General features: G+C 48.0%; 1 protein-coding gene across 9 annotated transcripts; it reads right to left on the reverse strand.

The window, feature by feature from the left end:
• Positions 1 to 61: 61 nt before the first annotated feature.
• On the reverse strand, positions 62 to 27,854 carry LOC135368653 (arylsulfatase B-like). 9 transcript variants are annotated; one of them, XM_064602072.1, is made up of 11 exons: positions 7,945 to 7,963; positions 7,627 to 7,786; positions 4,982 to 5,129; positions 4,703 to 4,862; positions 4,526 to 4,638; positions 3,179 to 3,298; positions 2,915 to 3,085; positions 2,701 to 2,827; positions 2,258 to 2,554; positions 736 to 1,178; positions 62 to 642 (listed from the first exon to the last, which is right to left on the reverse strand). In XM_064602072.1, the coding sequence occupies exons 3-11, from the start codon at positions 5,114 to 5,116 to the stop codon at positions 364 to 366; spliced, it is 1,845 nt and encodes a 614-aa protein (XP_064458142.1). In that variant the 5' UTR covers positions 5,117 to 5,129; positions 7,627 to 7,786; positions 7,945 to 7,963; the 3' UTR covers positions 62 to 363. The 9 variants fall into 9 exon arrangements, 8 of the variants coding, with proteins under 8 accessions (XP_064458142.1, XP_064458140.1, XP_064458141.1 ...); XM_064602070.1 differs by lacking the exon at positions 7,945 to 7,963 and adding an exon at positions 7,849 to 7,934; XM_064602071.1 differs by lacking the exon at positions 7,945 to 7,963 and adding an exon at positions 7,838 to 7,934.
• Positions 27,855 to 27,995: the final 141 nt, after the last annotated feature.

The following is a 27,995-nucleotide window of genomic DNA, read 5'->3' on the forward strand; positions in this document are numbered from 1 at the left end:
GATGCAGAGCCGATGTATGACAGATTCTTCCCTCCTTGAGACACGACCGCAGATAGTGTAGTCCATCGTTGGGTCAATGGACCTCAAGAATGGGTTGCCCCTGGCACCATTTTTATGGGTACTGAATTCTATCAAGCCATTACAGAATCTGTATGTGCTAACTTCACAAGCTTCGAGCACGCTGAGTAAAAAAGCAAAAGTGTCATCGAGTAGTGGGCTACGTTTCTTAGCACCACTGGAACCCCAATCTCCCAGTATATATGCAGGTCGAGACACTAGGTGCCTTATTCACTCGGAGTCTCATTAGTGAAGGTTAAACCACCCGCACAAGATGTGATTCTCTTGCCAGTTTGCACAAATCCGTCAAAGAAGCATCAAGCATTCGTCCACAGCCATATGAACCAACCAGTAAAAGAAACCAGTAACTGCACGAAAAAGAAACGCAGCGGATGAAAGGAAACTGCACGTCTCTGTTGCAGAAGATTGCTGCGGCGTCACTTCTTGCAGGGAAGGGATATCGGCCCAGTTTGTCCAGAGCCCGTCATGATGAACTGGGTCTGATTTGGGATCTGGAACACGATTGCCAGGAGGCAGAGATTCCGATTGGTACTGGGACAACTTCGTCATAAGGCTTTGAACGACCTGCGATGACAGTGTTTCGTGTCAACGATAGAGAGAGAGAGAGAACACTGTTTCCTGAAGTCTCATACTCCAGAGGACGTAAATGGAACTTACCTCAGCGTGTTCCTTAGATATGTCATTGTACTCGCAAGGATCCACCGACAAATCGAACAAACACGGAGATGTTGTAGCATCACAGCTTTTGTTGCTCCAACGGACGCCACATTGAATGGGTGTAGCGTAGCTACTTGAATCGGATCCACAGACAGGATGTCTTCGGAACCTAGATATAACGTGCTTTACCACAGAAGACTCACAAGAACCTCTAGGTTGTGTCGAACTCCAAGGCACATTACCGAGGATCGGATACCAGACGTCGAATCTGCCATTGTTTATACCACCCTTGACCAGTTTGAATTTACCATCACGGATAGCAGCATAGCCTTCAATCTGGTCAATATTAACCAGGAGCTCTGTTCTTTGAGGCGGCTCCAGTTTCAAGAAAGCGTTCCAGTTGTTGACGCCATCGATTTTTTCCAAGTTCGAGACATTGCCACCTGTGAATGCAGAAGTTTGACCTGCTCAGTTGATGAACAGCTATAAGGGTCCTCCCAGATAGCTGGTCACCTGGTAAAAGTGGTAAAGGATAAAATGCGAATGCAGGCTAAATGGTGGACAAACTTCACACAAACTTCACTGTGTCATGTTTTTCGTCTGCCAGCGCTCAGGCCTTTAATCATCTTTATATAATGAAGTGGATCACTTTTTACCGGAATACACTATAGTCTATAGACCACAGAGCTGTTTAAATGACTGACCTCTTGAACATTTGACCTGGAGCACAGTGTGAGTCCTCTTTCAGCCTGAACAGTTTACACCTCCGTACCTATGCCTCTCCGCAGCGAGTGATCTGATAGCTGAACTGTTCACTGTGTAATGATAGCGAACTGATAGATCACCTGTGATCCCGGAGTTCTGACATACCTGGTTCCAGGGGAGCATAGGAACCGTATACAACCGCTTTACATTGTATTGAACTTGTACTAGTGTACTTTGGCACATTAAATATCCTGAACAGGAACCGTCTTGCACGTGACATCACTTGCATAAGACTATCACTTCACTCAGTGTTCACTCAGTTCACTCAGTGCTCAGGTGGAAAGAGTCACGCGGCTTTTTCCATGTCTACCGGAGCCCCTTTATAAGCCCTTGTCGATAGGGGCTACACTTTATCTGATTAGGCTTCAGTATCAAATGACTCAGTATCCTTAAACACCTATACGTCCAGTTGGACACTAGTGGTACAGTCGTTCTCACTTCACTCTCAGTACAGTCATTCTCAGTTAACTTTCCAAATCCCTTATCACACGCTTCTGTAGACAGTCTTCAGTTTTGTTGAGAGACTCGACATACGACTGCTCACAGGAGTGGTTCCAAACCCTGTGTGTGTGTGTGTGTGGGGGGGGTTCTTTGTTGAAACGCGGAACTGGGGAGGGCGCATCTTTGAGCTAAAGTTCGCGTGGAGCTTGCACGATTACACTTCCAAGACCCAAGCGACTCAATCCCAAGAACTACCGCTGTGCGGAGCTATCACTAATGATTTGTCGCGCGCGCCTAATACATATTGAAGACATACCAGCAAGGTGATAGAACGTTGGAAGCCAATCCGTAATGTGAACAAGACCATCGTACGTGACTCTGCTGGAAGTGTTCAGGAGGGGACTCCATACCACTGCTGGACTCCTCACGCCTCCTTCCCAGGGGGTTTCCTTTTGTCCTCTCAGTGGCCACGCCGATCCGTAGTTAGATATGATTCTTTCTAAATCTGGTCCGTTGTCTGAAGAGAACACTACGACAGAGTTTTCCAGCATCCCTTTGCGATCAAGGGCATGAAATACTTCTCCAACTGAGATGTCCAGTGCCTTGACCATGCCTAAGCAAAAGGAAGGAAAAAAAGGATACGGTTATCTTATTTGAAAGACAAGTGGCAAAGTGACATTGAGCGACAGTCTTGAATACAAGGGAGGCCCCGGCACCTCTCCGATGACTTCAGGTAGTTTCCTGACTTCTGTCGCTTACCGGCAAACTTAATTCTTTTCTCATGACCAATGTCCTTGAAGTCCGATGTGTATGAGTCAGGTACTTGAAGGGGATCACGCATATCTCCCGAATGCGGTGCTCCGTGGGACAGACACAGGAACAAGGGCTAATTGGAATAGAACACCAGTGGATAAACCTGATCGCACGCATTGGAAAGGAATAGTATTTTTCGAGTTCACTGCATGGTGTTCACCTTTTCCACCGGGTGGTTTCCAATTATTCGAACAGCCTCACTTGTGAAGACGTCTGTGCTGTATAGACCAGTGTAATTCCACAATATGTGAGGTCCACTTCGATAGTCCATGCCTGTGGTCCAGTTGATAGTTTGCAAACTCTTTCCACTGTCGAGTTTCAAGGGTTGTGGCTGTGTAGGAAGAGCGAGTCAGCTGTACTCTGGAGTGATCTTTGAGTTCAACCTTAGTAAGTTATACAGATAACCACTTGAATATAGCATTACCGCTTTGGGGAAAGTCACGGTGTGATTGTAGTAGTCGATATGGGAGCCCCAAAATCCAAAATGGTGATGGAATCCACGCCTTGTAGGTGTGTACTCTTCCTTGTAGAATCCCAAGTGCCACTGTAATATGAACACTGAACGAAAACTTCTACTACGGCAAAACTTGCAGACACCACCAGGGCGAAATGGCGAGGTTGTCACAATGGCTCATATGATCCTACTGCTCGCTCTACACAACAGCAGAGGAGCGTAACAGATAGAAATATCACACGGCGTTTCTGTAGTCTCCACGTGTCGCAGTGTTTCCACAGAGTGATAAGATGCTTAATCGGCCTTTCGGGGATATATGTTTATCATGAAGAAACAAGGAGGGGAAATGTTAGCCTGCGCTACAGAGGCTGCTCAAATGCCCACCCCTACTCTGGGGGAGAGTCTTGCTACCTAAGCAGGGAAACACCCCATGACATCATTCAGTTGTTCAGCGACTCGAGCTCCAATTTATTAGCGTCAGTAGAGAGTTTTAGGGAACCACAAGCGCTTTCCCGACTCCTACTCCCTATCACCACCAGCCAATCAGACCGCTGCGAGTTGAGTCGTGCAGGGATACGTTTTGCGGAAGCACAACTCACGGTAGCTGAAACGGGTTCCCTTTCACTTGGAAGGCGGCAGAGTTCGAGTACTAGACAAACAAGTTTTTCTAGTGCTCTAGGCAGAGTGTGATGCTATCATCTCTACGACGATCATCTCCATTGGGCACTTGGCTTGCGGTTTGTGGTACTTGGGTAGAGAAAAAAATTGAAGTTGGTTCATCTCCTTCCTCTCCGCATACGTACTGCGTTTGCGGAGAGCGGGGCTCTGTTGCCATGGCGACGATTTGTCTCAAGCGCAACCGTAAGCGCAGCAATGTGAACCAGCCTTTAAACTCTCTTTCTGTCTCTTTAGTTACGAGAACCGAATTGTAAAAGGAAAGATTCGTTGCATGCTCACGGTTACCTAAAACTCCCTACCATAAGTCATGGGAATCCACGCAATTTGAAATTCGCGCGCAGAAAGACATATGTGCGAAGTCAGGGCTAGGAAATGTGCGCGTTCCCTTGGACGCATGACCTCGTTCTTTACTGAGAATGCGTGAGGAAGACGTCACACGAGCCGAAGAGGAGATTCTCCGGTTATTCCTCCCTGTACAAGGGGCTCTGCTGCCGACTGTCACTACAAAATTCGAATAACTCTGCCAGTCACATGTCGAGTTCGAGCGCGGAGGGCTCGCAGGAGAGTTATTTATTTCAACGACGTCAGGGAGCGAACCTTTCCTTTAGTTCAAAGATGAAGCTTTGTCGCTTGCCTTACCTTGCCAACCAAGTAATTTGTGTACCCGAGTTCGGCCAGCCATTCGGGCAGGAGCTTTTGGTCGAGCGGGAGACCTCTTGCCTCTGTGTTATCCAGCACGGAGTGCTGCATTCCTGTGGTGTATAAGTTATGGCGTTTGATACGCGCTTAAATACTGTGTGGCGCCACTGAACGCACCTGTACGAATGGGGTAGCGCCCTGTCATCAGGGCAGCCCTTGAAGGTGAACATAAGGTTTGCGTGTAATACTGTGTTAGTCGTAGCCCGTTCCAAGCCATGGCATCAATGTTACCAGTTGGGATTTGTGGGCATCCATGGTAGCTCACATCGTTCCAGCCCTGCAACGCACAGGACACGTATATCTCAGGCATAGGTCTATCGAGGTTCCAAAGGGGGAGGGGGACTCGAGCATAAGATGTGTAAAAAAAAGCCGATAAAAAAAATGTGCCGAGCTTACGAGGTCGTCCGCCAAGATGAAGATGATGTGAGGTGCTCGGCTTGCTACAGCTATGGACGCAGAAAAGCACAAATAGACCAACAGAAACGTCGTGTCTTTGAAGGGGAAGAGTGAAAGGCCCACGATGTGTGGCATATGGCTCGTTTGTCTGAAATCAAGGTACTTCAAGTCAATATTTCTTTGCCACAAGGGAAAACCAACAGTAGCGAGGTTCAATAAATCTTGCGTAAAGCGATACTCCGCTCATATGCAGTTTTGTTTTTCTAGTTTATTGACACGGGTAGCCCTTAGGGCCGCTTAGTGCGAGGAGTATTATAAAAGCAACGAAGTTGTCCCAGTGAGAACTACTGTTGCTTTCGGTCACCTGATATCGCTGCCGTTATAAGAACAAAAATCCGTTCGGCAGACCGTCCGCAAAGAATTCGTGAAGGAACACCATTCTTATCTTTATTTTGTTCATTGCGCATCTTCGGAGACGCGTCTTTCCTTCAACACCAATGTGAGAGGGTGAAGGAGCACAGTCCGCCTCATGCGTCGAAGATGAGTTTTAACTTGCGGAAACAAAATAAAGAAGAAAATGGTGTTCCTTCACTATTTTTTTACGGACGAGGGACGACCTACCGAACGGATTTTTGTTCTGCAAACGGCTACGATATCAGATGACCAAAAGGAACAGATGTTCTCATTGGGACAACTTCGTAGTTTTTATAATTAAAAAAGTTAATTAACGACTTTTAGGTAATTAGTTATTCGACGGTTGAGCAACAGATGACCAAGAACGTCCGCCGGCCCAGAAATGACAGAAGTGAAAACAGGATGTCTATGCTCTTATAGTTTTTTTTAATGAAAAATCTGTATCGATTGATCAATCTGGATCGATCGGTCAATGAAAGAAAAACTCTACGGCACGCGTTGGTGATACTCTAGGTGATACCGATTACCCGGTCCAAGATGAGCCGGACTTGCTGAACGCGGTAAAATCAAACAGCTCAGGGAATCAGAGCATGCCACGTGCCGACAGTTCCCTACACACTTTTGCTTTCCTTGCTTACAGCTTTTCCATGTTAGTTGAGAGTCAGTACTTAGCAGTTGTCCCAGTCTGTTCTTTGTATTGTGTCTTCTTGTGCTGCTGTTTTACATTATGACTAGTTTCCAACTAACCCCACTTTCACGTTGTCAGAAGTGTTCTGTTGGATTCAGCATAGTAGAAGAACACACGAAAAGATACGGCTCTTTCTTTTTTTTTTACAAGCTCGTGTAAACATTTTGGCGCTCATTTTGCAGCAATAACGTCGACGAGATGCCCACTGTCAATAAGGTTGTCTATAGCGCCGGTATGGATTGACTCCCACGCATCCCGTTTAGAGCTCTTGGCAGGTGGCATGCTGACGTCCATTCGCGTAGATCCCGTTCACTTCCCGCTGTCCCGTAGATTGCAACACATCACTGGCTTTAATCCCGCTTACAACGCCACTGGTTATCAATGCGGTCGCTCAGCAGTGCTCCGGGAGTCATAGGGCAAACGACACCGCTCGGCCAGGATAGGAGCTATCGAGCAACTTGTGTAAACGCAACAAACGGACATCCGCTGTGTTGATAACCGCACACCAAAGGCCGCTTTCGTTTGTTGCCTTCTGACAGACTTCCTCTAACAGGAGAGGAGCAGTGGTGGTGTTATGTGGTGATGTAGGGGGAATGTGCGGTCGGCCTGCTGTAGAGGAGCAGCGAGATCGTGCGAGGTGGTCGGGTCGATTGTTACTTTCTTCGGGTGTTTTTGTAAACTCGATGGCTCGGTGGCAATACAACGCCGAGCGAACATATTGTGCGTAGTTTTCCCTGCTAGGCTGCTTGATGAATGAAACGGTGTTTCCAGTCATGTTAAATGTCACCTCCCTGTCTCTTTAAAATGCGAAGTAGGAGGGCCAGTCAAAAGTTATCCGCACTATACTGCTGTCAGCTGTAATGCGCTGCTTGGAATGCGCGGCCCGTAAAACGGTCGTCGGGGCAACATCGCTTGCGGTGTTGTTTCCGGGAAGATTTTTTCTAAAGAGCTGTAATGACATGTCGGCGATCGTACGTTGAGCAGTTATGATGTAACTCTAATAATGATCCCCCCGTGCATAGTGGTGGCGGTGAAAGGGGCTTACCGTTGTCGGCCTCACAGAGGTGAACAACGTCACGACTAACTACCTGGCGAATGTGCGTCCTAGGCAGACTTCTAAGGGAACTTCGGCGAAAACCCAGGAAAAACCCTAAACAGCACCGGGAACCGAACCCGGATACCTTCCAGTCTCGACGTGACATGGCCAGCACGGCAACCACTGAGCCACGCGAGCTGTTTTTCTTTTTTTTTCGCTCGGTGTTCTGGATAAAGCACTGGTGCAATGGCCAATCAGATATCAGTAACGTGAAGTCAGCTGCTCCAAATGAATCAGGCGGTTGGCTTATCGTGTTTTCGGAAACCTTATCGTCACACTTCTGGGTTCTCCTAAAACTCCCTGACGGAGAATGTACGAGTCTGTTCGTGTCGGTTATATTCCAGCGTTCCTTACCATGGTCGTGCGATGGCCTACACGGTATGAGCAAGGTATGCAGAAAAGTTGCAGTATACAGAGCACCTGTATCGCGTTTTTATCAGCGCTTACCTGGTCACGCAGTGCAGGAAGACATGAGAAGGCTTCACTGTACAGTGACTGGGGGCTTCACAATGTTCATTGGCAGTGTGGCGCCGTACCCAACTGAACCTGTGTGCGCCAGATTGGACGGCAGCCTACCAGATGTGAATCCGTCCCAGCAACGCAGAAACTGCAATGACACGTTTATCGACGGCTCGTAATGGTATTCCTTCTGCACTACCGGAAAATTACATCACGCATGCGCCGCAAAAGCTCCACCGATTATCTCGTTCCTCTCCTCTGACACGGGGATACCAAATGAATGGTCGTTTATGAAAACTAACACACTTCTCATAGGGCGGCATGACAACAGGCAGGCGATTGCACTAGCGGTTACATGAACGCGAGAGAAAGGGGCCGCGTTGGTTTATCGCAGCAAATCCTCTCCCACCGCCCCGATTTACTCTGTGTGTTCGTTTGTTTACACGCGTGCTTCCTTCCCTCCTGGAAACCTCGAGAAGGATAATCTGATAGCAGCCAGGAGAATGACGACGACGGTTGATTGCTATTTCGGTATTAGCATGTATGTTTGTGTCCATACCGCTTTCCTTGATCACATCTTTTCTCATCGCCGCGAGGAGGGGGGGGGGGGTATATTTATTAGACGAAAGGAAAAAGAAAACCGTGGTAAAGGTCAGCCAAACAGGACGTCGGCTTGCTATTCCGCAACAAATAGAAAATTAACGAAGATGAAGAAGAAGAAAATAAATAAAGAAAAGAGTTGGGAAGTAAAGGATAGACCAACAAACTGTGAAAGAAGGATGAGACAGATTAAAGACAATGATGACTAACAAACAGTGAAAGAATGATGAGATGGATTACAGAAGATGACTTTAAAAGAAAACCATGAGGTTAATGCGTTGAGGGCGAGAGTGGGGCACTGAAGAGTGAGATTGCACGACTGGAGTTCGCAGGCTGTTCATAAGACCTGAATCGCTCAAGAAAGTCAAAACTGCTTTGGTCACAGACCGCTGTGTGTGGTGTCGTACTGGGCCGAGCCGAGTGGCCAGAGAAAAGTCTGTGCCGCGAGGAGTTCCATACTGCATCAAGGGCGTCCAAGTGGAGTTAGAAAAGTTTGGAAGCCTATTGTGCAATCCTTAAACAGTGCTTGTCCGGCAGGGATGGACAGCATTTAAATACATTGTAATTAAAGTACTATTTAAAATATAAATACACGTATTTATATTTTGTATTTAAATACAGACTCGAAAAATGTATTTATAGTTATATTTCAAATACCAATTTTCGGGTATTTATTCTTGTAAATACTTTATAAATACTCCTAAATGCAGAATATACTGACTGATGCCTTAAAGTTACCCTGCATTTGACCTTTCGGGAAGAAGGGCGAGTTTGCGCTACAGTTATGCCGTGTTTGCATAGCATATAGCATGTGCATGCAACAAACCACTTTAGATAAGTTTTTCACTGTTGTTGCGGACAACGGTCACCTCTACCCGATTACCTTGTTGTACGAAGCACTTTAGTCAAATTTAATACGAGGGGTGTTCAAGTCAAACCGGGACTTTTCATTTTTCGCAAAAGTAAAATGAACTTACAGGAGAGAAATTAGTTTTATTTTTCAACGCTAGAGATTTCAACGCAGCTAGAGATTAGTAATCTCTAGCTGCACTTGTCCCCCCAGCGTTTCACGAGGGCTTGGATACCAGCAGCGTGGAAATCCTTACCGGCGCGTAGCAGCCATGATCGGACCGCATTCTCGACCTCGTCGTCGCAGCTGAAATGGCGGCCCCCAAAGAACGCCTTCAGTGGCCCGAAGAGACGGAAATCTCTGTGGGCGAGGTCTGGGCTGTAAGGGGGATGTGGCAGCAACTCCCAGCCAAGTTCCTGTAAGGTGCGTGTCGCGAGATGCGAATATGCGGGCGTGCATTGTCCTGTAGGAGGAGGACGACTCCTTTGGTGATGAGGCCCGGCCGCTTTTGCTTCAGCGCCTTATGCACATCCCTGAGAACCTGGCAGTAATATGCGCTATTGATGGTGGTACCACTGGGCAGAAAATCAACACGAACAACGCCAGCCTTGTCCCAGAAAACAGTGGCCATGACCTTACCCGCAGACGGGGTGCTTTGGAACTTCTTGGGAGCGGGCGAGCCCGGATGCTTCCACTGTTTCGATGCGCGTTTAGACTCAGGAGCGAAATGGTGCTCCTATGCACGTTTCATCGCACGTGATGATCCGATCAAGGAACGGCTGTCCTTCAGTGTCGAAACGGTACCTTAGCTCTTGGGAGATTTCCAGTCTTCTCTGCCGGTCAACACGGACAGCTGCCTCGCGATCCAACGGGCACTAACTTTCCGAAACTGGAGGTGTTCATGAATGATAGTGTTCAACGTTCCCAGAGAAAGGTCCGTCTTTCGAGCCAGTTCGAGTTGGCCTCATGTACGCGGAGGCCAATACGCATTAAAGTAGCACAGAAGTAATTTTTAACACCCTGTTGTCCTTTTACGAAGCGGTGCGCTGCTACCCGCGGCAAATATCCTGTGTCATGGCCACAAGACATTACGTAGCAGACGACAGGAAAATTCGCTGGCGGCGTCAAGCGCGCAGTACGCCACTCCCCGATATTCCGGCACCGTGCGAATGCGCAACATAACACTGGGGGGAACTTCGGCTCCGTGAGCTGTGTTTTCGCATTTTCTTCCACTAGAATATTCCGGGTGAGGATGTCGCTCGTGTGAACACAGGGATAGTCCCCTATCGCTTTTGGAGGCTATGGGTTACCGAAGCAGGTGACGTTTCTCTTTTCGTCTTCCTCTTGGGAACTGTTGCCTACAGGAAGATTCTCAGACGCATCTTCCGCCATCGCAGACAATGTGCGTTTCGGCATAGTCCGCCATAGTTTGCCATAGTTCGCCATTTGTCGCCAAGTTCGGCGACAAATATACGACAGCGTGGCTTGTTGTCCAGACCGACACCACGCACAGACGTGGTCCCGCGTCGTGGTGTGCGGTAGTCCACAATTGGCTGAGAGGACTGGATGTTTGGTTGTTTCTTTGTAATCACGTGAGACGCAACCTTACGTGTAATCACGGCAGCATTACACACGTTATTATACATGAGCGTCGGAGAAATGTATCTGGCGGTCGCGCCCCGCTATTTTTGCGCGGTAACTACGACCCCAGTGCACTGAATGCGGTTAAAAGTAGGTGTGTGCATGACAGTTGAGGGATCGTAAGAAACGTTTCCGGCAGAGTACCCGGAATTCGCGAGAATCATTTCACGGCCCCTTTAGGAACCTTGAAGGAGAGATATAAGACGCGGGGTAGATGGTTGTGCATGATGATCATCATGATGATCAAAAGGCAAAATCTAGAACCCCCGAGACAAGGAAATGACCGCTATGCGGCGTTGTTTTCCTTTGTACGTCTCTTCCTTATCTCTGAGCAATAGTAATTTTTCTGCAAACATATCACAAACAGTTTACAAACTAATTTGCAGACCGCCACGGAAAGCGCTGCGACATTTAGCAGCAATGCCAGCCGTTCCGTCAGTGTCATCAGAAGTCACTAACAGCTGCCGCTGAAAATCGCAGCACCTGCCGTGATCGTCTGCAAACTTTTATGGGTACTCAATTATATCCATCCATTACAGAATCCGTATGTGCTGTCCCCAACTTCACAAGCTTCGAGCACGCTGAGTAAAAAAACGAAAGTGTCACCCAGTAGCGTTTCTCAGCACCACTAGCTGGAACACCAATCTCCCAATACGCAGATCAAGAAACTAGGTGCCTTATTCACCCGGAGTTTTATTACCGATCCACGTGGGGGGGGGGGGGGGGGTTAATGCAAGAAAGAGAGAGAAGGGAAAGGTTAGCCATGATGTAGGCTTGCTATTCCCAAAAGCTAACAAACAAATCTACGAAACCGTCAAAGAAACACCAAGTACAGTATTCGTCCAGAGCCATGCATATCAACCAAAGACAAAGGAAAAGAAACCCGTAACTGCACGAGAAAGAAACGTAGCGAATGAAAAGACACTCCACTCCACGTTTGTAGAAGATTGCTGCGGCGTCACTTCTTGCAGGGAAGGGCTATCTGCCCAGTTTGTCCAGAGTCCATCATGAAGAACTGGGTCTGATCTGGGATCTGGAGCGCGGTTTCTAGGAGGCAGAGACTCAGATTCGTACTGGGACAGCTTCGCCATAAGACTTTGAACGACCTGCGATGCCAGTGTTTCGTGTCAAGAAGAGAGATCTAGAGAACATGCTTTTAGAAAACAGTCTTTCCAGGAACATATTATTGTTTCGTGAAATCTCATGTTCAAGGAGTCGCAAATGGGGCTTACCTCAGCGTGTTCCTTAGATATGTCATTGTACTCGCAAGGATCCACCGACAAGTCGAACAAACACGGAGATGATGTAGCATCGCAGCTTTTGTTGCTCCAACGGACGCCACATTGAATGGGTGTCGCGTAGCTACTTGCGTCTGATCCACATACAGAATGTCTGCCGGTCCTAGTTATGACGTGCTTTACCACAGAAGACTCGCAAGAGCCTCTAGGGTTTGTCGAGCTCCAGGAAACATTACCGAGGATCGGATACCAGACGTCGAATTTGCCATTGTGTACACCACCCTTGACCAGTTTGAATTTACCATCACGGATAGCAGCATAGCCCTCAGTCTGGTCAATATTAACCAGGAGCTCTGTCCTTTGAGGCGGCTCCAGTTTTAAGAAAGCGTTCCAGTTGTTGATGCCGTCTATTTTTCCCAAGTTCGAGATATTGCCACCTGTGAATGTAGAAGTTTGACGTGCTCAGTTCATGAGGGTCTGCCTAGATTGGTCATGGGCTGATCACCTGGTAAAAGTGGTAAATGATAAAATGTTAAATGGTGGACAAACCTCACCTACGGCCCTATCACTAGTGATCTCCCTCGCGCGCCTAATATATATTGAAGACATACCAGCAAGGTGATAGAACGTTGGAAGCCAGTCCGTAATGTGAACAAGACCATCGTACGTGGCTCTGCTGGAAGTGTTCAGGAGAGGACTCCATACCACTGCTGGACTCTTCACGCCTCCTTCCCAGGGGGTTTCCTTCTGTCCTCTCAGTGGCCACGCCGATCCGTAGTTACATATAATTCTTTCTAAATCTGGTCCGTTGTCTGAAGAGAACACTACGACAGAGTTTTCCAGCATCCCTTTGCGATCAAGGGCACGAAATACTTCTCCAACTGAGATGTCCAGTGCCTTGACCATGCCTAAGCAAAAGGAAGGAAAAAAAAAAAAAAAGGATACGGTTATCTTATTTGAAAGACAAGTGGCAAAGTGACATTGAGCGACGCTCTTGAAGACGAGGGAGGCCCCAGGACCTCTCTAATGACCTCAGGTAGTTTGCCGACTTTAGTCGCTTACCGGCGTACTTAATTCTTTCCTCATGACCAATGTCCTTGAAGCCCGATGTGTATGCGTCAGGTGCTTGAAGGGGATCACGCATATCTCCCGAATGCGGTGCTCCGTGGGACAGACACAGGAACAAGGGCTAATTGGAATAGAACACCAGTGGATAAACCTGATCGCACGCATTGGAAAGGAATAGTATTTTTCGAGTTCACTGCATGGTGTTCACCTTTGCCACCGAGTGGTTTCCAATTATTCGAACAGCCTCACTTGTGAAGACGTCTGTGCTGTATAGACCAGTGTAATTCCATAATAGGTGAGGTCCATTTCGATAGTCCAAGCCTGTGGTCCAGTTCATAGACTTTCCACGCTCGAGTGTCAAGGGTTGTGGCTGTGTAGGAAGAGCGCGTCAGCTGTACTCTCGAGTGATCTTTGACGTTCAACCTTAGTAAGTTATACAGATAACCACTTGAATATAGCATTACCGCTTTGGGGAAAGCAGAGGTGTGATTGTAGTAGTCGATGTTGGAGCCCCAAAATCCAAAATGGTGATGGAATCCTCGCCTTGTGGGTGTGTACTCTTCCTTGTGGAATCCCAAGTGCCACTGTAATATGCACGTGTGATTAGCGAATGAGCGTAACCCACCCCTTATATGATCAGCTTTGTCCCCATCGCGGAACACAACACTGGACGTTTCATCAAATACAAGCGAACTTTTCAATCCGCTAGTGCGGTATCTGGTGTAGTTGCTGCGTTGAAGAAAGAGGAAGAGGGCACAAAGTGGAAAAAAGAAATCTAAAGATTTTGACGGCATAACGCCTGACGCTGGCGTTATGCCTGGTAGATTCGGTGTTAAACCTATCCTATCTTGTCGGTGCTGTGCTGGAATTTTGCGCACTTGCACAACGACGGCATAACTGTCGAAGAGGTGCACAGCTCCTTTCGGACTTCGCTGAAACGTTGGAGCGTCTGCAAGCAGAATTTGCGAAACCTTCTGCTACGGCTGAACTTGCAGATACCACCAGATCGAAAGGGCGAGGTTGTCGTTCTATGGTTCATCTGCTTCTACTGCCCATTCTACACAACAGCACAGAGGAACATGACACACAGAAATATCGCACGGGGTTTCTGTAGCCCAACCACGCATCGCGGTGTTTCCAGAGAGTCATCAAACGGATAAAGGAGAGTTCGCCTAGGTCCTTTTAAGGCTCAGCTGTCATTTTGCCTGACTTATAAACTAGGGGAAAAGTTCGGGGATGTCTCCATTCATTTGGGGTGTAGGGCAGTCTGGATAAATCCCTGCAGCGGAATACACGTGACATTACTGAAAGCCAGTTGTTGACAAAGTTTATTAGAAAATTTGAAGTTACATCAAATTACTGGACCAGGGACATGGTTGGTCAGTCTCATTTCGGTAACCTATGATCCAGTACGGCCCCTGACGTCCAGTGCTCTCGTCTTTCCACACACCTTTTTAGTAAGTTTGGTCGAAAAGACTTAAGCCCATTTTCCTAATTTTGTTTTACCTGATTGGAGCAGCGCTCTGTAGGAGAACTGCTTACAGTCAGACCGTTCGATCTGGACATGCCATCCTGCAGTTCTGCTTGACGTTCCACGAGCCGATTCACTATTTTCGTCTTGTTAATGTCACAATAGTAATAAGCAGAGCCTTTACAGTGCTCTAGCGCATGTATGATGCTGTGCCCGACTCGTCTGGTCTTCTCTTAAGCAGGATTTCTTCAACCCCCGATATTTCAAACCGCAACTCTCGCTGTCATGATTAAAAAAAGAGAGAAAAGAAAAAAAAAAAAGAAAAAGGACAGCGCATGTGTTCTTTCCCAAGGCCAAGCTCTCTGCCTTCTCCACTGACGCTCGCCTACTCACCCTCTCTGTACCTGGAATCGGTGCCGGAAACGGTCTCCCTCCCGTGTGCTTCCCGCGCATATAGTGCGCATGCGCTATATCCTCTCCTCCTATTCGGCACTTTGCTCGCGGTGCTTTCGTCGTGAAATTTGAAGTTGGCCCAACTCCTTCAGTTCCGCCTACGTACTGCGTTTGCTCTTTCCGTCACCACTTTACGAAAACCGGGATCATAAAAGGAAACGTTGTATGCTGACGGTTACCGAAAAATCCCCGTTCTAAATAGGGAGTGACCTTTTTCGGGTTAAACCCGATTCCGCCCGGTTATTCCCTCCCGAAATGGCCGCCGACCAATTCGGGTTAAACCCGATTTCTTCCCGAATTCTAGTCACTATGAAATTCTCAAGTGACCTTTCCACTGAAGACGACCAAAGGTCGCCACGTGTAACACATGTAAGAATGGGTCACTTACGTTCCCAGCAATACACCCATATGTGTGTCATACTGGCTATGCCTTCGGAGATTACCGCTGGAAGGTTACAATGCAAAAAAAAAAAAAAACGTAGAAAACAAAATAAGAAAGAGGAGAAACAAAAACACCCGATAAGACCCAAAGGCCAGTGTTGTACGTAGCGCCGTTACTAGTAGCGGCGCTACCGTATCCGTTACTTTTTTCAGTAGCGGAGTAGAGATCGCGCTACTTTTTTAAACTGGTAACGAAAGAAGTACTTCCGTTACAAATTTGCAGTAGCGCAATCTTTGAGCGCTACCGCTACCCCTACTTTCCGAGCTGGGGTTCGCGACAACTCGACTTCGAACAAGCTGCCCGATATCAAAACTCATTCTGCGAAGACCAGGCAAATAGCCGAAAGGAGGGCACAGAGGCCGTTATCTTACAAAGAGGCTGTGTCCTCCACGTGTTCCCTATTTGGGATTAACCTTCTTGAAGATTTGGTGTATTGTCGGAGTTGTCTGCAAACTGACGTCACTCCTACTGCATTCTGGTGCCGTCTTCGCTAGCTATGGAATGTCATGACTCATAGCTAGCGAAGACGGCACCAGAATGCAGTAGGAGTGACGTCAGTCGACGTCACTATGAATGACGTCAGCATGACGTCAGCTTGACATTGCACCACGTACGCTTAGGTGGTTGACCGTTGCCATTTCTTGTCCGCTGCAATGGAGGGACCATGGCCTGCTACAGCAAGCATCTTTGACTATAAGGAGGAGAAAGGAAACAGTATCGTGGTGTTCAGATGTCTACTATGCGCCTAGGTGGGAAAGCTTTATCTGTGCGTCAAGGAAGTCAACGTCCAATTTGAAAAAGCACACCATGGTATGTTTACTAACTTCTCGTTCCGGGCAATCTGAGTTCTTTTTGTGACAACGCTGTTGAGCCTTTTATCGGTAAACTTGCTTTGTGCTTTATTTGCTTTAGAGGAAGAGAAAAAGATATGCAGGATATCGAGTAGGATTTAGTAAATCTGTAAAAAACGGTTTTCCAAATTTTAGCCTTCAGGCGACCTACGTGTAACCTCCACTGGACGTCGATATATTATTTTTGGATATTATTTTATTTTATTATTATTTATTATTTTGAGCTATTGTTTTATTTTATTATTTATTATTTTAAGACTTTTGAAGTACGTCATCAACGATACTGTTTGTTTCTTTCCTAAAAAGTAGCGCATGAAGTATCGCATTACTTTTTACGGGTAACGGTAGCGGTACTCCGCTACTTTTAGGTACGTGTAACAATATCGGGATTTCGTTACTTTTTGCTCTGGTAGCGCGTATCGGTATTGCGCTACCTTTTTCGGGTAGCGGGTACAACACTGCCAAAGGCACACTTATCGCCCGATTTCTCCACGAATTACAGATTTAGGAATAGAGCCCGATTTTCACCTCCCGAATCTGAGAAAGGCATTTAACCGGAAACAGTCAGTCCTTAATTATAAATAATGGGAATCCACGCAATTTGAAATTCGCGCGCAGAAAGACGTCTGGGCGAGGAAATGTGGGCGTTCCCTTGGCGTCTGACCCCGTTCTTTGCAGATAATACGCGAGGAGGACGTCACACGAGCCGTGAGGAAATTCTCCGGTTACTCTAGAGTCACTAATAGTGACTCTAGGTTACTCGTCCCCGTACGTGGAGCTCTGCTGTCGGCAGGGTCGGCAGTCACGACAAAATACGAATAACTCTGCTAGACACGTGTCGATTTCAAGCACAAGGGCTCGCAGGAGAGTTATTTGGAGACAAGTGCTCCAGACGTATTTCAACAACGTCAGGGAGCGAACCTTCCCTTCAGTTTAGATGAAGCTTTGTCGCGTTACCTTGCCAACCAAGTAATTTGTGTACCCGAGCTCGGCCAGCCATTCGGGCAGGAGCTTTTGGTCCAGCGGTAGCCCTCTTTCCTCTCTGTTGTCCAGCACGAAGTGCTGCATTCCTGTGGTGTATAGGTAACATTGTTATCGCGTTTGACACGCGATTAAATACCGTGTAGCGCAATTGAACGTACCTGTACGAATGGGATAGCGCCCTGTCATCAGGGCAGCCCTTGAAGGTGAACATATGGTTTGCGTGTAGTACTGCGTGAGTCGTAGCCCGTTCCAAGCCATGGCATCAATATTACCAGTTGGGATTTGTGGGCATCCGTGGTAGCTCACATCGTTCCAGCCCTGCAACGACAGGACGCGTACCTCTGAGGCAAAACAGCGACCAGGCCTCAAATCTTTTAATGTGACTTCCCTTCCTTCCGCTTACGTTGCACTTCTTCGGAACTCATAAACTATGACAATGAAAAAATGGCTAGGAAGCTAGCGAGCTGGTGAAGATGATGCATAATGTAAAAACCCCGAGACTAGGGAACACGAAGGGACAGACACAACACGAAGTCTCAATTGAGACTTCGTGTTGTGTCTGTCCCTTCGTGTTCCCTAGTAAAAACCCCGGGGTTTTTACATTATGCATCATAAAGCTATGTCGCTATCATGTCACCTTCTTTAGGGACAATTTTGAACACGGATTATGCTTTGCTAACGAAAGGAAACTATAGTCAGTACAATTAGGACCGCCCTCACATCTGTGGAAGGCTCCTGCGATTGGCTATCAGCCTTTGCACGCCGCCTCCGCTTCGCGATGTAGTGCCGGCCTCCCGTCGGTCTCTCTCCCCTCCCCCCCCCAATCCCCACTTGGCCGCGCCACACTACATTCGCGCGTGCGGAGAGATTCTTGTGTGGGGGCGGGGTCCAGTGTATGACTTATGTTGTCACTGGCTACATAGTGGTTCCAGTGGCGCGACTACAGACTTCCGTGGGTCTAAGGTCAGTAGTTCCCCCAGAAATCGGTCTCTCGAAGAGTGAGATACCAGGGGGGGGGCAGCATGTTTATGGATACATTTCTATGGTATATATGAATAGACATTTTTCACATACGCGTCGTATCCTAGGGGCTCTCCAACGAACCATTCTCGGCGCGCGTCAAAACAAATCCAAGTGAGTAGCACAAAGGAACAAAACCGGTCCGGAGTGGGACCGACAAGCTCGCGCCGTTCGTGCGGTCTCTCCATTGGTCCCCACTTCTGTCGTTCCTCATACTGCGCCATCTAGTAGAGACGGAGATAACCCTCTCCGGCGCCTCAAGGTCATGCGCATAGGCCATTGTGAAAAAGGTCCATTGTAGCCGAGCTGTATAGGGCGATGTCAGAAATTTCAGAGGGGGTGTTGCAAAAACCTAGGGGAAGTGTACGACGAAGGCATACCTTGAGCGTGTACATCTCGATGTCGGGGGTAGGGACACCCAGTGATTTATCTAGACCCCCTACACCCCCAACATCACCCAAATCTGGAGGAGACCCCCTAAAATTTTGTGAGATCGCACAATATTTCGCCAAAAGCATGTAAATACACCCCCTTGCGGAGCCCAACAGCGAAATTCTGGTAGCAGTCTGGGGACACCGCTGTGGCTAAGGTGCATTCTGCCAAATGTTGCAACAGCGGATAAGAAAGCGATCCGATCCGGTCCGATGAGAATCCGTGAGTGACTGACTGAGTGCCTGTGTTGTTGTTGTAGTTCGGCATTTTTGTTTTTCTAAGTGATCTGGATTAGCCGGCTCTCATAATGAGTGCCTATTTCTCCGTTTTCTACTTATCAACTCAACTCAACTTAAACTTCAGCTTCAACTCTATTCGGTCGAATAAATGAACCCAGAGCACTGGGAAAAAAGCTACTGACGTAGCCTGGACAACTCAACTCAACTCAGAAGCTACAAGGGCATGCCAGAAGACAAGACTGAGGGAGTGTCGGAGAAAGCGAAAGTTGCAACGGATGGTGTAGCCAGAGCCGGCGACCGAGGTTCGAGAGGGGCAGCCGCCCCGGGCGCCCTCGCCAGAGGGTCCGAACGGCAGGCCCAGGCCGGTTGGTTAGACAGTATAAAACTGGAATGAAGAAAATTTCGATTTACGATCTCGGCAGTGCAAATATGCGTTTTCTGACGGCAGTGAGAGAGGGAGAGAGAGAGGGGGAGGGGGCGCTTCACGTTTATCCTACCCTGGGCGCAAAATCGCCTCGCGACGGCTCTGGTGTAGCCCATCCCCATTTCCTGCTTGCGAATGGAAGCCCGAAAGGGTAGAATTGTTTGAAGTCGAGCGGGAGGCTTCGCTTTTGAAGGGAAAATAGACCTCTACCTGTTTGTAAACAAATGACGTCATAATGTTCTACAGCGCCACGAGTTTGGTAGAGTTGAACTACGTTCAAAGCTAGTGGCGAACAAGGTCACGCCCGAAAGCCACCGTCTTGAGGGGATTACGATGGTCTCTGAAAAGGACGCGACCTTCGGTCCTACTTTTCTTTCAATGGGAGGCAGCGAACAAATGCCCATTCGTGGAACCCAGCTCTCCCTTTCCGAACCTGTTTTGGTTTCGGTGTGTCTACCCAACGTCATGATGACGTTTCTCAGGTAGAGGTTCATACGGGTCGGAAAAGAAAGTAGCATTTTACATATTCTGCCATAAGGTGTGCCAAGAAAAAAAAAAGCAGATGCCGAGCTTACGAGATCGTCCGCCAGGATGAAGATGATGTGAGGTGATTTGCTTGATACAGCTGTGGTCGCAGAAAAGCACAAATAGAACAACAGAAACGTGGTGGTGTCTTTGAGAGGGAAGAGCAGCAGAGTGTCCATGATGCGTGGCATGGCTTGTTTCTCTGAAATCAAGGTACTTCAAGTCAATATTGCTTTGCCACAAGACAAAACCAACAGTGGCAAGAAGGTAGAGTATTGAGGTATAGTTGGTATCTCGACAAGGTTGACATAATGAAGTGGTATCGACAAGGGTCAAACACTTTGTGTCAAACAAATCTTCAGTTGCGAATTTGCAGCCTGCGTGTGTGTTCGTGTTTGCGCCTTGTTGATACTGCTGCATTATGTCAACCTTGTCAACAGTAGCAAGGTTCAATAAATCGTGCATAAAGTGATAGTACGCTCATCTACAGTCTTTGCTTGTTTATTGTTACGGTTAGCCGTTGGGGACACTAAGGGAGAGGGGTATAAGTACCACAAGAAGTACACCAGTACACTACACAACTACACTACACAAACACGTGCATCCTAAAGACTACATGGCAAGTAAGTGGGCGACGGATATCCATAATCAGAAACCAAAAGCTCCCGAGGGATGTTTGGCATCGGTAGTTCCGTGGGACTGCCTGCCCGCTCTTAGTATGCCTGCTCTTCGTTTTTAGGGCGAGGGCAGTACTATTCTCGAAGCGTGATGTGGGCAAGCTTACGCATGTCCCATCATGCATTTGGCAATACAAGGACTGATGGACTTGTGGAGGAGAAGAGACCTGTCGTGCCGTCTGTGGGTGTCCCTCGCTCTCAGGGTTTCGACTACGGATGACGCGCATCCCGACACTCGTGAAGAACAACAATGCCATCTATTGTCGTCAAGAAATAATGCATGCAACTTTTTGCGAAACGTGCTGGGGGAGGAAGTGGACACAATATCCGCCGGTAAACCATTCCATAATTCTTAAAAAAAAAAAAAAGAAGAAAGAAGAAAAAGAGAACTATTTAAACTTCTGAAAGCACCTACGTGTGACTGGTATACCTGCAATTATCTGTTGTGCGATTTGCGAAGGGTATGCTTTGTGACAATTGAACAGTACTGATCTGAATATGTTTTAACTTCTCGCGACAGTACGAGCAAAGAAAAGTCTGTCGCGAGCAACTTTCCTTCTTTTGGGTTTATTGTGGCGTAGCACTTCGTTTCAGGGGGGAACCGCATGGCCAAATGTCGGACGCGTTCGAGTTCGTCAAGTGTACTAGTATATACGGTATCCGAGCACTGACTACGTACTCCAATAAAGGTCTCACCGTAAACTGATGGACCACCAGTTTGCGGTTTAGCATCAGCCGTGTGCGGAATACGGTTCGGTGAAGAAAAGAATAGTATCCTACTAGCAGCACTGCAAACTGTTTTCACGTGAATATTCCAAGAAAGGTTACTAACGCGACCCCAAGTACCTGAACTCACCAACTCGTTTAAGAGGCATAGACTGGGCTTGGTGGCATCGCCGAAATGCGGTCTCCTCATCGCCCGCTTGCTGCGACGTGCGCATCTGGTTCTTCCTTTGACTTTTATTACGCTGACTGCGTCCTGCCTGAAGCAGCGATAAGAGCGGCATTTGACGGCCCTTCGTCCACGTAAACTACAGCAGAGCCACGGACTTTAAAACAGCGTCTTCCACCTACTACGGTCACTGGGCTTGGCGGCATCGCCGAAGTGCAGTCTTCTCATCGCCCGCTTTTCTTGATTCTTCAGGTTTGCGACCATCACCCGTTATATGCCAAAAAGACTAGCAATGTATACTTGGTGATGCTTCTGTTTGTAGAGTGTGTTGATGTAACTCAAACAGTTATTATTGTTATCAGTCGACGTGGAGCTGAACCCTGGACCTGTTACAGGGCACCAAATGGAGCAGCTGGTGGTGCTGGTGGTGACGAAAACTGGCTTGCCGTTGTTGGCCTCACTTATGTGCAGCGTCACGACTACTTTTTTTCTGTTTTTGAGTTACCGAAGAACAATTGTCGTAGCTGATTTTTCGGAAGCCAAGCCAGGCACATTAACATGCACAGGTGGTGCCTGAAGGGACCATCGTGGGACTGCGTGTGGAGTCAGTTTTTGTTATGCTTGGGAATGAGGCTGCGCTGAGCTAAAACAGGTTGGCAGCAGCTGGATTCTGGTGACCGAAGAATGACACGCACTAATGTTTTGCGGTAATGGCGAGTGGAGGGCCTCATGTAGTGCCCAAGAGATCGTGCCGTCCGCATGATGACCAGCGAAGGCTCCTTGCCTTCAGCCACGACAGGGGCAGTTGGCGTTGACTTGTGGACGCCAAGGCATTTTTTTTCATGCTCTTTGCAAGGACAGTTTCCAACACTTGTTCGGACAAGGGAAGGTTATGCAACACTGGAAGATGATACATCAACATCTGTCGTATGAGGGACCGGCGTAGACCAAGCAATGCCCTTGTAGAAAGTCCCCAGCGGTCACCACAGAGGTATCGCAGGACATTCAACCGAGACTCTGCTCTCCCTCTCAGACAACGAACCTCTGCTCTCCAGGACAGACAGCGGTCAAGAACCACACCAAGAAACGTGTGGTGCGTAACACGCCGCACAACATGCACACTTATATGAAGCTGAGAGTTCTTCAAATGACGGCGAGCGAACGGCGAACATAGTCTTCTCGTGAGAGAGGTCGCATGCCTCTGTTTTCCAGGAAAGCGGCAACAACAGCAAGAGCACACTGCAGGCGGCGCTGTAGCGCTGGCCACGGCTTGCCGAATGTCCACACGCATATATCATCAGCATACAAGCTGATGTTGACGCCCCGTGGCAGGAGACATGGTAGAGCAGCCATAACGACATTGAAGTCTTGCTTGACTGGATCCATGCTTTTCTCACTGACCGCCAGCAATCACTCGTTATAAAGCGGTCGACACCTAGTTTCGTCCCTGTAATTTCGGGTGTCCCTCAGGGCTCTGTCTTATGACCCCTATTGTTCCTGGTTTATAGAAATGACCTTCCTTCCGGATTAACAAGTACTGTAAGGCTCTTCGCTGACGATTGTGTGATCTATAGGAAAATCTCGAGTGTGTCGGACCAGATCGCCCTTCAAAATGATTTAGACCTTATCCAGCAGTGGTGTATCAAATGGCAAATGCCACTAAATATAAACAAATGCTGTCACGAATAGTTTTGTCGTGACCAACCAAAAATTCCTTCCTCGTACAGGATGGACAATTCACCCATACCTCAGTCTAATTCTTTCAAATACCTCGGTGTTCCAATCCAACCCCGCGTGGAGCAATCACGTGTCGCAGGTCACTAGCAAAGCAAATCGCACTTTAGGTTAATTTCGTCGAAACTCATACCTCACACCGCAGCCTGTCAAACGTCTCGCATATGTTACTTTGGTTCGACCCAAATTGGAATATGCGTCCGCTATAAGGGACCCTGATATGATGTTTCGTTTTTCTTTTTTGACGCAATAACATCAGAGCGCGTCTTGAGTGCGCGTTAAGCTTCTTAAGCCGCTTGACAAAAACCCTGACATATACAGTGGCCGTTCACCAAGGACTCTCAATATCGATTACAAGTTGGATGCAAAACGAGCACTCAGATTTTTGCCTGTCGTCTCTGTAGAAGTAGAAGGATTGCTCTCCAACTTCAAGAATATGTTAACGGACAAAAGGCACAGCCTGAGCAAAAAGACGCTTGAAATGTTCCTGACCACAGTGTCAGCGATGCAAACCAAGTTAAAATAGCCAAGGAAGCTAATAAAAGCCCAATCATCGGCTCACAATAAAGTTGTTGTTGTGCGGTTTGGACATATTCAAAGATGAGCACGCTGTCCCGGAAAGTATCCCGGTTTTTCAGCGCTTCCTGTTGCGCTAATCCCAGCTCTACTTATTATGAGCAACGCAATCGAAAGAGTCGCGAGATCAACGCAAATAAGGTCTGTCTGTCACTGGGAGTTCCAAACTGAGGGAAAATCATGCACTGACGTAATATTTCGCACCTTGGATTTGGCGGCGTCCTCTCGTTTTCGTAGAATGGTTCTGGGCCCGCCTGCACGAAGCACTCTATTGGACTCATAAAAGTCTTGCACTCGGTGTGCCTTGAGTGAAACACTCGCTCGCGGGCCCTTATCTTATCGCGGGCCCTTAGTAGTTTGTTACTTAATATGATATGCGGATAACATATCCGTATCATTCCCGTAGGCGCCGCGCTCTCGTCTCGTAACTGATCCGGAGCATAACCCAGATAAGCGTGCGTGATTATGACGCAAGCTTACAGCCCGCCTACTAAACGTTGGCGTCATATGCATCCTCTTAATTCCTACCGGAAGCATAACATGTTCTGCTTTTCTTCAGGCTCATCATTAAATTGTTTTTCCAGAGCTATTTCCTGGGTAGTGCTCACATGAGCGTGAAAGGACTATAGAAATAGCCAGAAAGCACAACAGTCCACATAAAAATAAACATATAATAATATAGCCACGAAATCGGTGCACTTGGTTGGGGAGGGGGTTTCTAGGTAGCTTACGTCAGTGTCCTCCATAGCGCAATCATGGTGACGCTTTCAGAAGCTGAAGTCAGGGGCTGCCCCTGGTCGTGGTCAAAGACTTTTTGACTGACCGCTCCTTGTTTATGCGCGCCGCTGAGGGGGATACTGCGACGTTCCGCGTGCATCGTGATGTTCCACAAGGGAGCGTCCTCAGTCATCTCTTATTCGGTATCATTATGGCTTGTCTTCCTGCGCAGCTTCCTGATCACACTCCCATTACACTATATGCTGACGACATCTGTGTCTGGACCTCCACCGATCGGCGTGACACGATTCAACACCGACTACAAGGTTCATTAGACATAATTTCTTTCATCATTCAATTAAAAAAAGAAAAAGAAAAACAGACATTATAACATTCAAGATGAGGAGGCTTCCGTTTGGAACAACAGTTTGTCCCTACTAGCAGCGTCACTTTGACATCATCTCAAGAAGGTGCAAGACAAATATCCTTCATCGGCAAAGCTGTTGGGAGAGATCTTGAACATGGACGACTTACTGAAGACGAAAACAACGCACTGGAGTTGTGCGAAGATGCGAACGATACCTTTGCCGAAGAGTCTATGCAACTGCATAAATGGTCCTCTAACAGTGGTGTACCTCGAGAGCGGTTTGAAGCGGATGCTGTGGATACGAAACACCTTGGAAACACCTTGCTGAGGAGAGATCAGTAGGGAAAGTGACATGCTTTACACCAAAAGGACTATGCTAAAAACAACTGCAAGTATCTACGATCCATTTGGCTGGATTGCACCGTTCCTTGTTGTTACTTCAGAAGCTGTGGATCATGAAAGCCCGCTGGGACGACCATTTGCCTGAAGACATCAACAAACACTGGAAGCAGTGGTACTCGGAGATTGGGAATTTATGAGATACTCAAGTTCCACGCTACCTTACTGCAATGGTTGACGGGGGAGTACAAGGACATCAGTTGCATATTTTTGAAGATGCAAGCCCAGTCGCTTACGGAACAGTGGGATACGTGATCGCGTGATCGCATACAGAATCGAGTAATAGAAAATGACTCCCCCCGTCCTCCCCTGCAGAGGAGGGCTGTTGTTTCTGTAGCAGGCAATACTGACTGACTCACTTTTCAACGCGAACGCATGACAGAAACAGTTTTTATTTGCCACGCGTTTGCGCATGCCTGAGATGTAACACCTCTAACACTTTGCACTCCACGACGAACTCACCCGCCCTCTACGCATCTCCACCCTTCATCTTCCATCCCTCTTTTTTCTTTTTTGCTATAGTCCTGACGTCGCCCACATCTGTGTGGCCTACAACGGCGGGGAAGCTGCTTCTGCTGCATCGCGGACTTTAATCACGCTTACAAAGCCACTAGTTATCAATGCGGTCGCTCAGCAGTGCTCCGGGTGGTCACAGTGCAACGACATCTCTCGCCCACGATATGGACGTTGATATGAGCGGAGTATTGATAACCGCCACCAGAGGCCGCATTCATTTGTTGCATTCTGACAGACTTCCTCTAATGGGAGAGGAGCAGTGAAATTATCTGTAGCAGTCTAGCTGCTCTGTAGCGTCCATGGGGGACCTCTGATGGGCACACCCTCCGGAAACCCTCCACTCCTCCAAAGGGCGTTCAAGTGAACGAGGGAAATTTATGTCACTTTGTGACGTTCGCAGTCCCCGCGGCTCCCCACGCAGGCCCGATGTTACACTTGTCTGTTGACGTCACGCGAGGCGATCGGGTCGATTGCTACTTTCTCTGGGTGTTTTTGTAAACTAGATTGCGCTGTGACAATACAACGCCGAGCGAACATATTGTGCATAGTGGTCCCTGCTAGACTGCTTGATGAATGAAACTGTGTTCCCAGTCATGTCAAATGTCACCTCGGTGTTTCTTCGAAATGCGAAGTACGAGGGTGAGTCAAAAATTATCCGCACTATATTGCTATTGTTATCAGTTGTAATGACATGTCGGTCACGATACGTTGAGCAGTTATGATGTAATTCTAATAACGACCGCCCCCAGCACTTTAGCAACACCGCCTGTGCGCGGGGTTCTAGATGAACCACTGGTGCAATGGCCAATCATATATCCGTAGCGCGATGTCATCCACTCTAAAGGAATCAGGGGGCTGAGTTATCGAGTTTTCGGAAACGTTATCGTCAAACTTTTACGTCTGACGGAGATCATACGAGCCGGTTCGTGTCTGTTATCGTCCTGCGTTCATTACCATGGTCGTGCGATGGCCTACATGGTAACAACAACAAGAACAATAAATGATGGAGAAGTTATGGTGACATGGGTTGGTGGTAGCCACAGGACCCTACCCCACTTCACAGAGGTTAATATGAGAGGATGAATTAATGGTGATCCCGAAGCCAAGACAGGTCGGAGTTCTGTTAAGAGCTCTTCGAGGAGGCCAGTGGCTTGCATGAAAGCAAAAAGGGAGCGAAGAGCCCGGCACTGATGCGCAGGGGAGCTCCATGGGCCAATTACTTTGGACAAGCTGAATGGTCTATGTCAAGGATGTATGGAATGAATGGTCAATGCTCAATGGTCTATGTATGGAATGAATGTCAAGGAGCTCAAGTTGGCGTCGAAACACCCGGCGTTCACTCCTGTACCGGTCACAGTCCTCGATGATGTGAGGAATCGTAGCTGGGGTGTGGCAAGCTGAGCACAGCGCCGTGTTACTGTAACCCAGAACACAGGGGTGAAGACGACTTTGAGTCGTAGACGCCGCTGAAGTGACGTGAAGTTGCGAGGGAAGCCACCTTGCATCTTAAATGATAATGACGGGTCCACTGCATGGAGCAGTGACCACTGAGTGATGTCATGGCGCCATTGCTGGCGAGCCAAGTGTGACACCAACGCAGACAAGTAGAAGCGTCTATCTTCGTTGGAGAGAATAATGGGCACGGCCGCAGCAGCCGCCAAATCTGCCTCCCCGTTGCCCTGGATGCCACTGTGGTGGAGGCCCACCGTAGGGTCAACAGGTGTCCCTGTTCCCCAAGAACATTGAGCGTCGTCAGGACTACCACCGGGGCCAAAAAGCCGCGGATGCCCATGTTTCCTACACATTGCGGGGCTGATTTTGAGTCAGGGTGCACCACCCAGGAGCGAGGAGGGAAGCCCAAGACAGACTTTGGAAATAGCAATGGGATACAGGTCCGCTCCGCAGAGGTCGACGAAGTGCGATGTGACAGCAAAGGTACGCAGGAAAGTTACAGAATGCAGAGCACCTCTTGCGAGTTTTTATCAGCTCTTACCTGATCACGTAGTGCGTGGAGACATGAAAAGGCTTCGTGACTGTATAGGTTTCACGATGGGTTCACTGGAAGTGTGGCACCGTACTCACCATATGAACCTGTCTGCGCCAGATCGAATGGCAGCTTCCCAGATACTCTTGTGACTCCGTCTGAGCAATACAGAAATTGCAATGACACGTTTATCGGCGGCTCGTACTGTATTCCTTCTGCTCTGCGGAAGCGCATGCACCGTTAAAGCCGCAACGATT

This window comes from Ornithodoros turicata, chromosome 9 (assembly GCF_037126465.1).
Source record: "Ornithodoros turicata isolate Travis chromosome 9, ASM3712646v1, whole genome shotgun sequence".
In the NCBI taxonomy this organism is placed as follows: Eukaryota; Metazoa; Arthropoda; class Arachnida; order Ixodida; family Argasidae; genus Ornithodoros; species Ornithodoros turicata.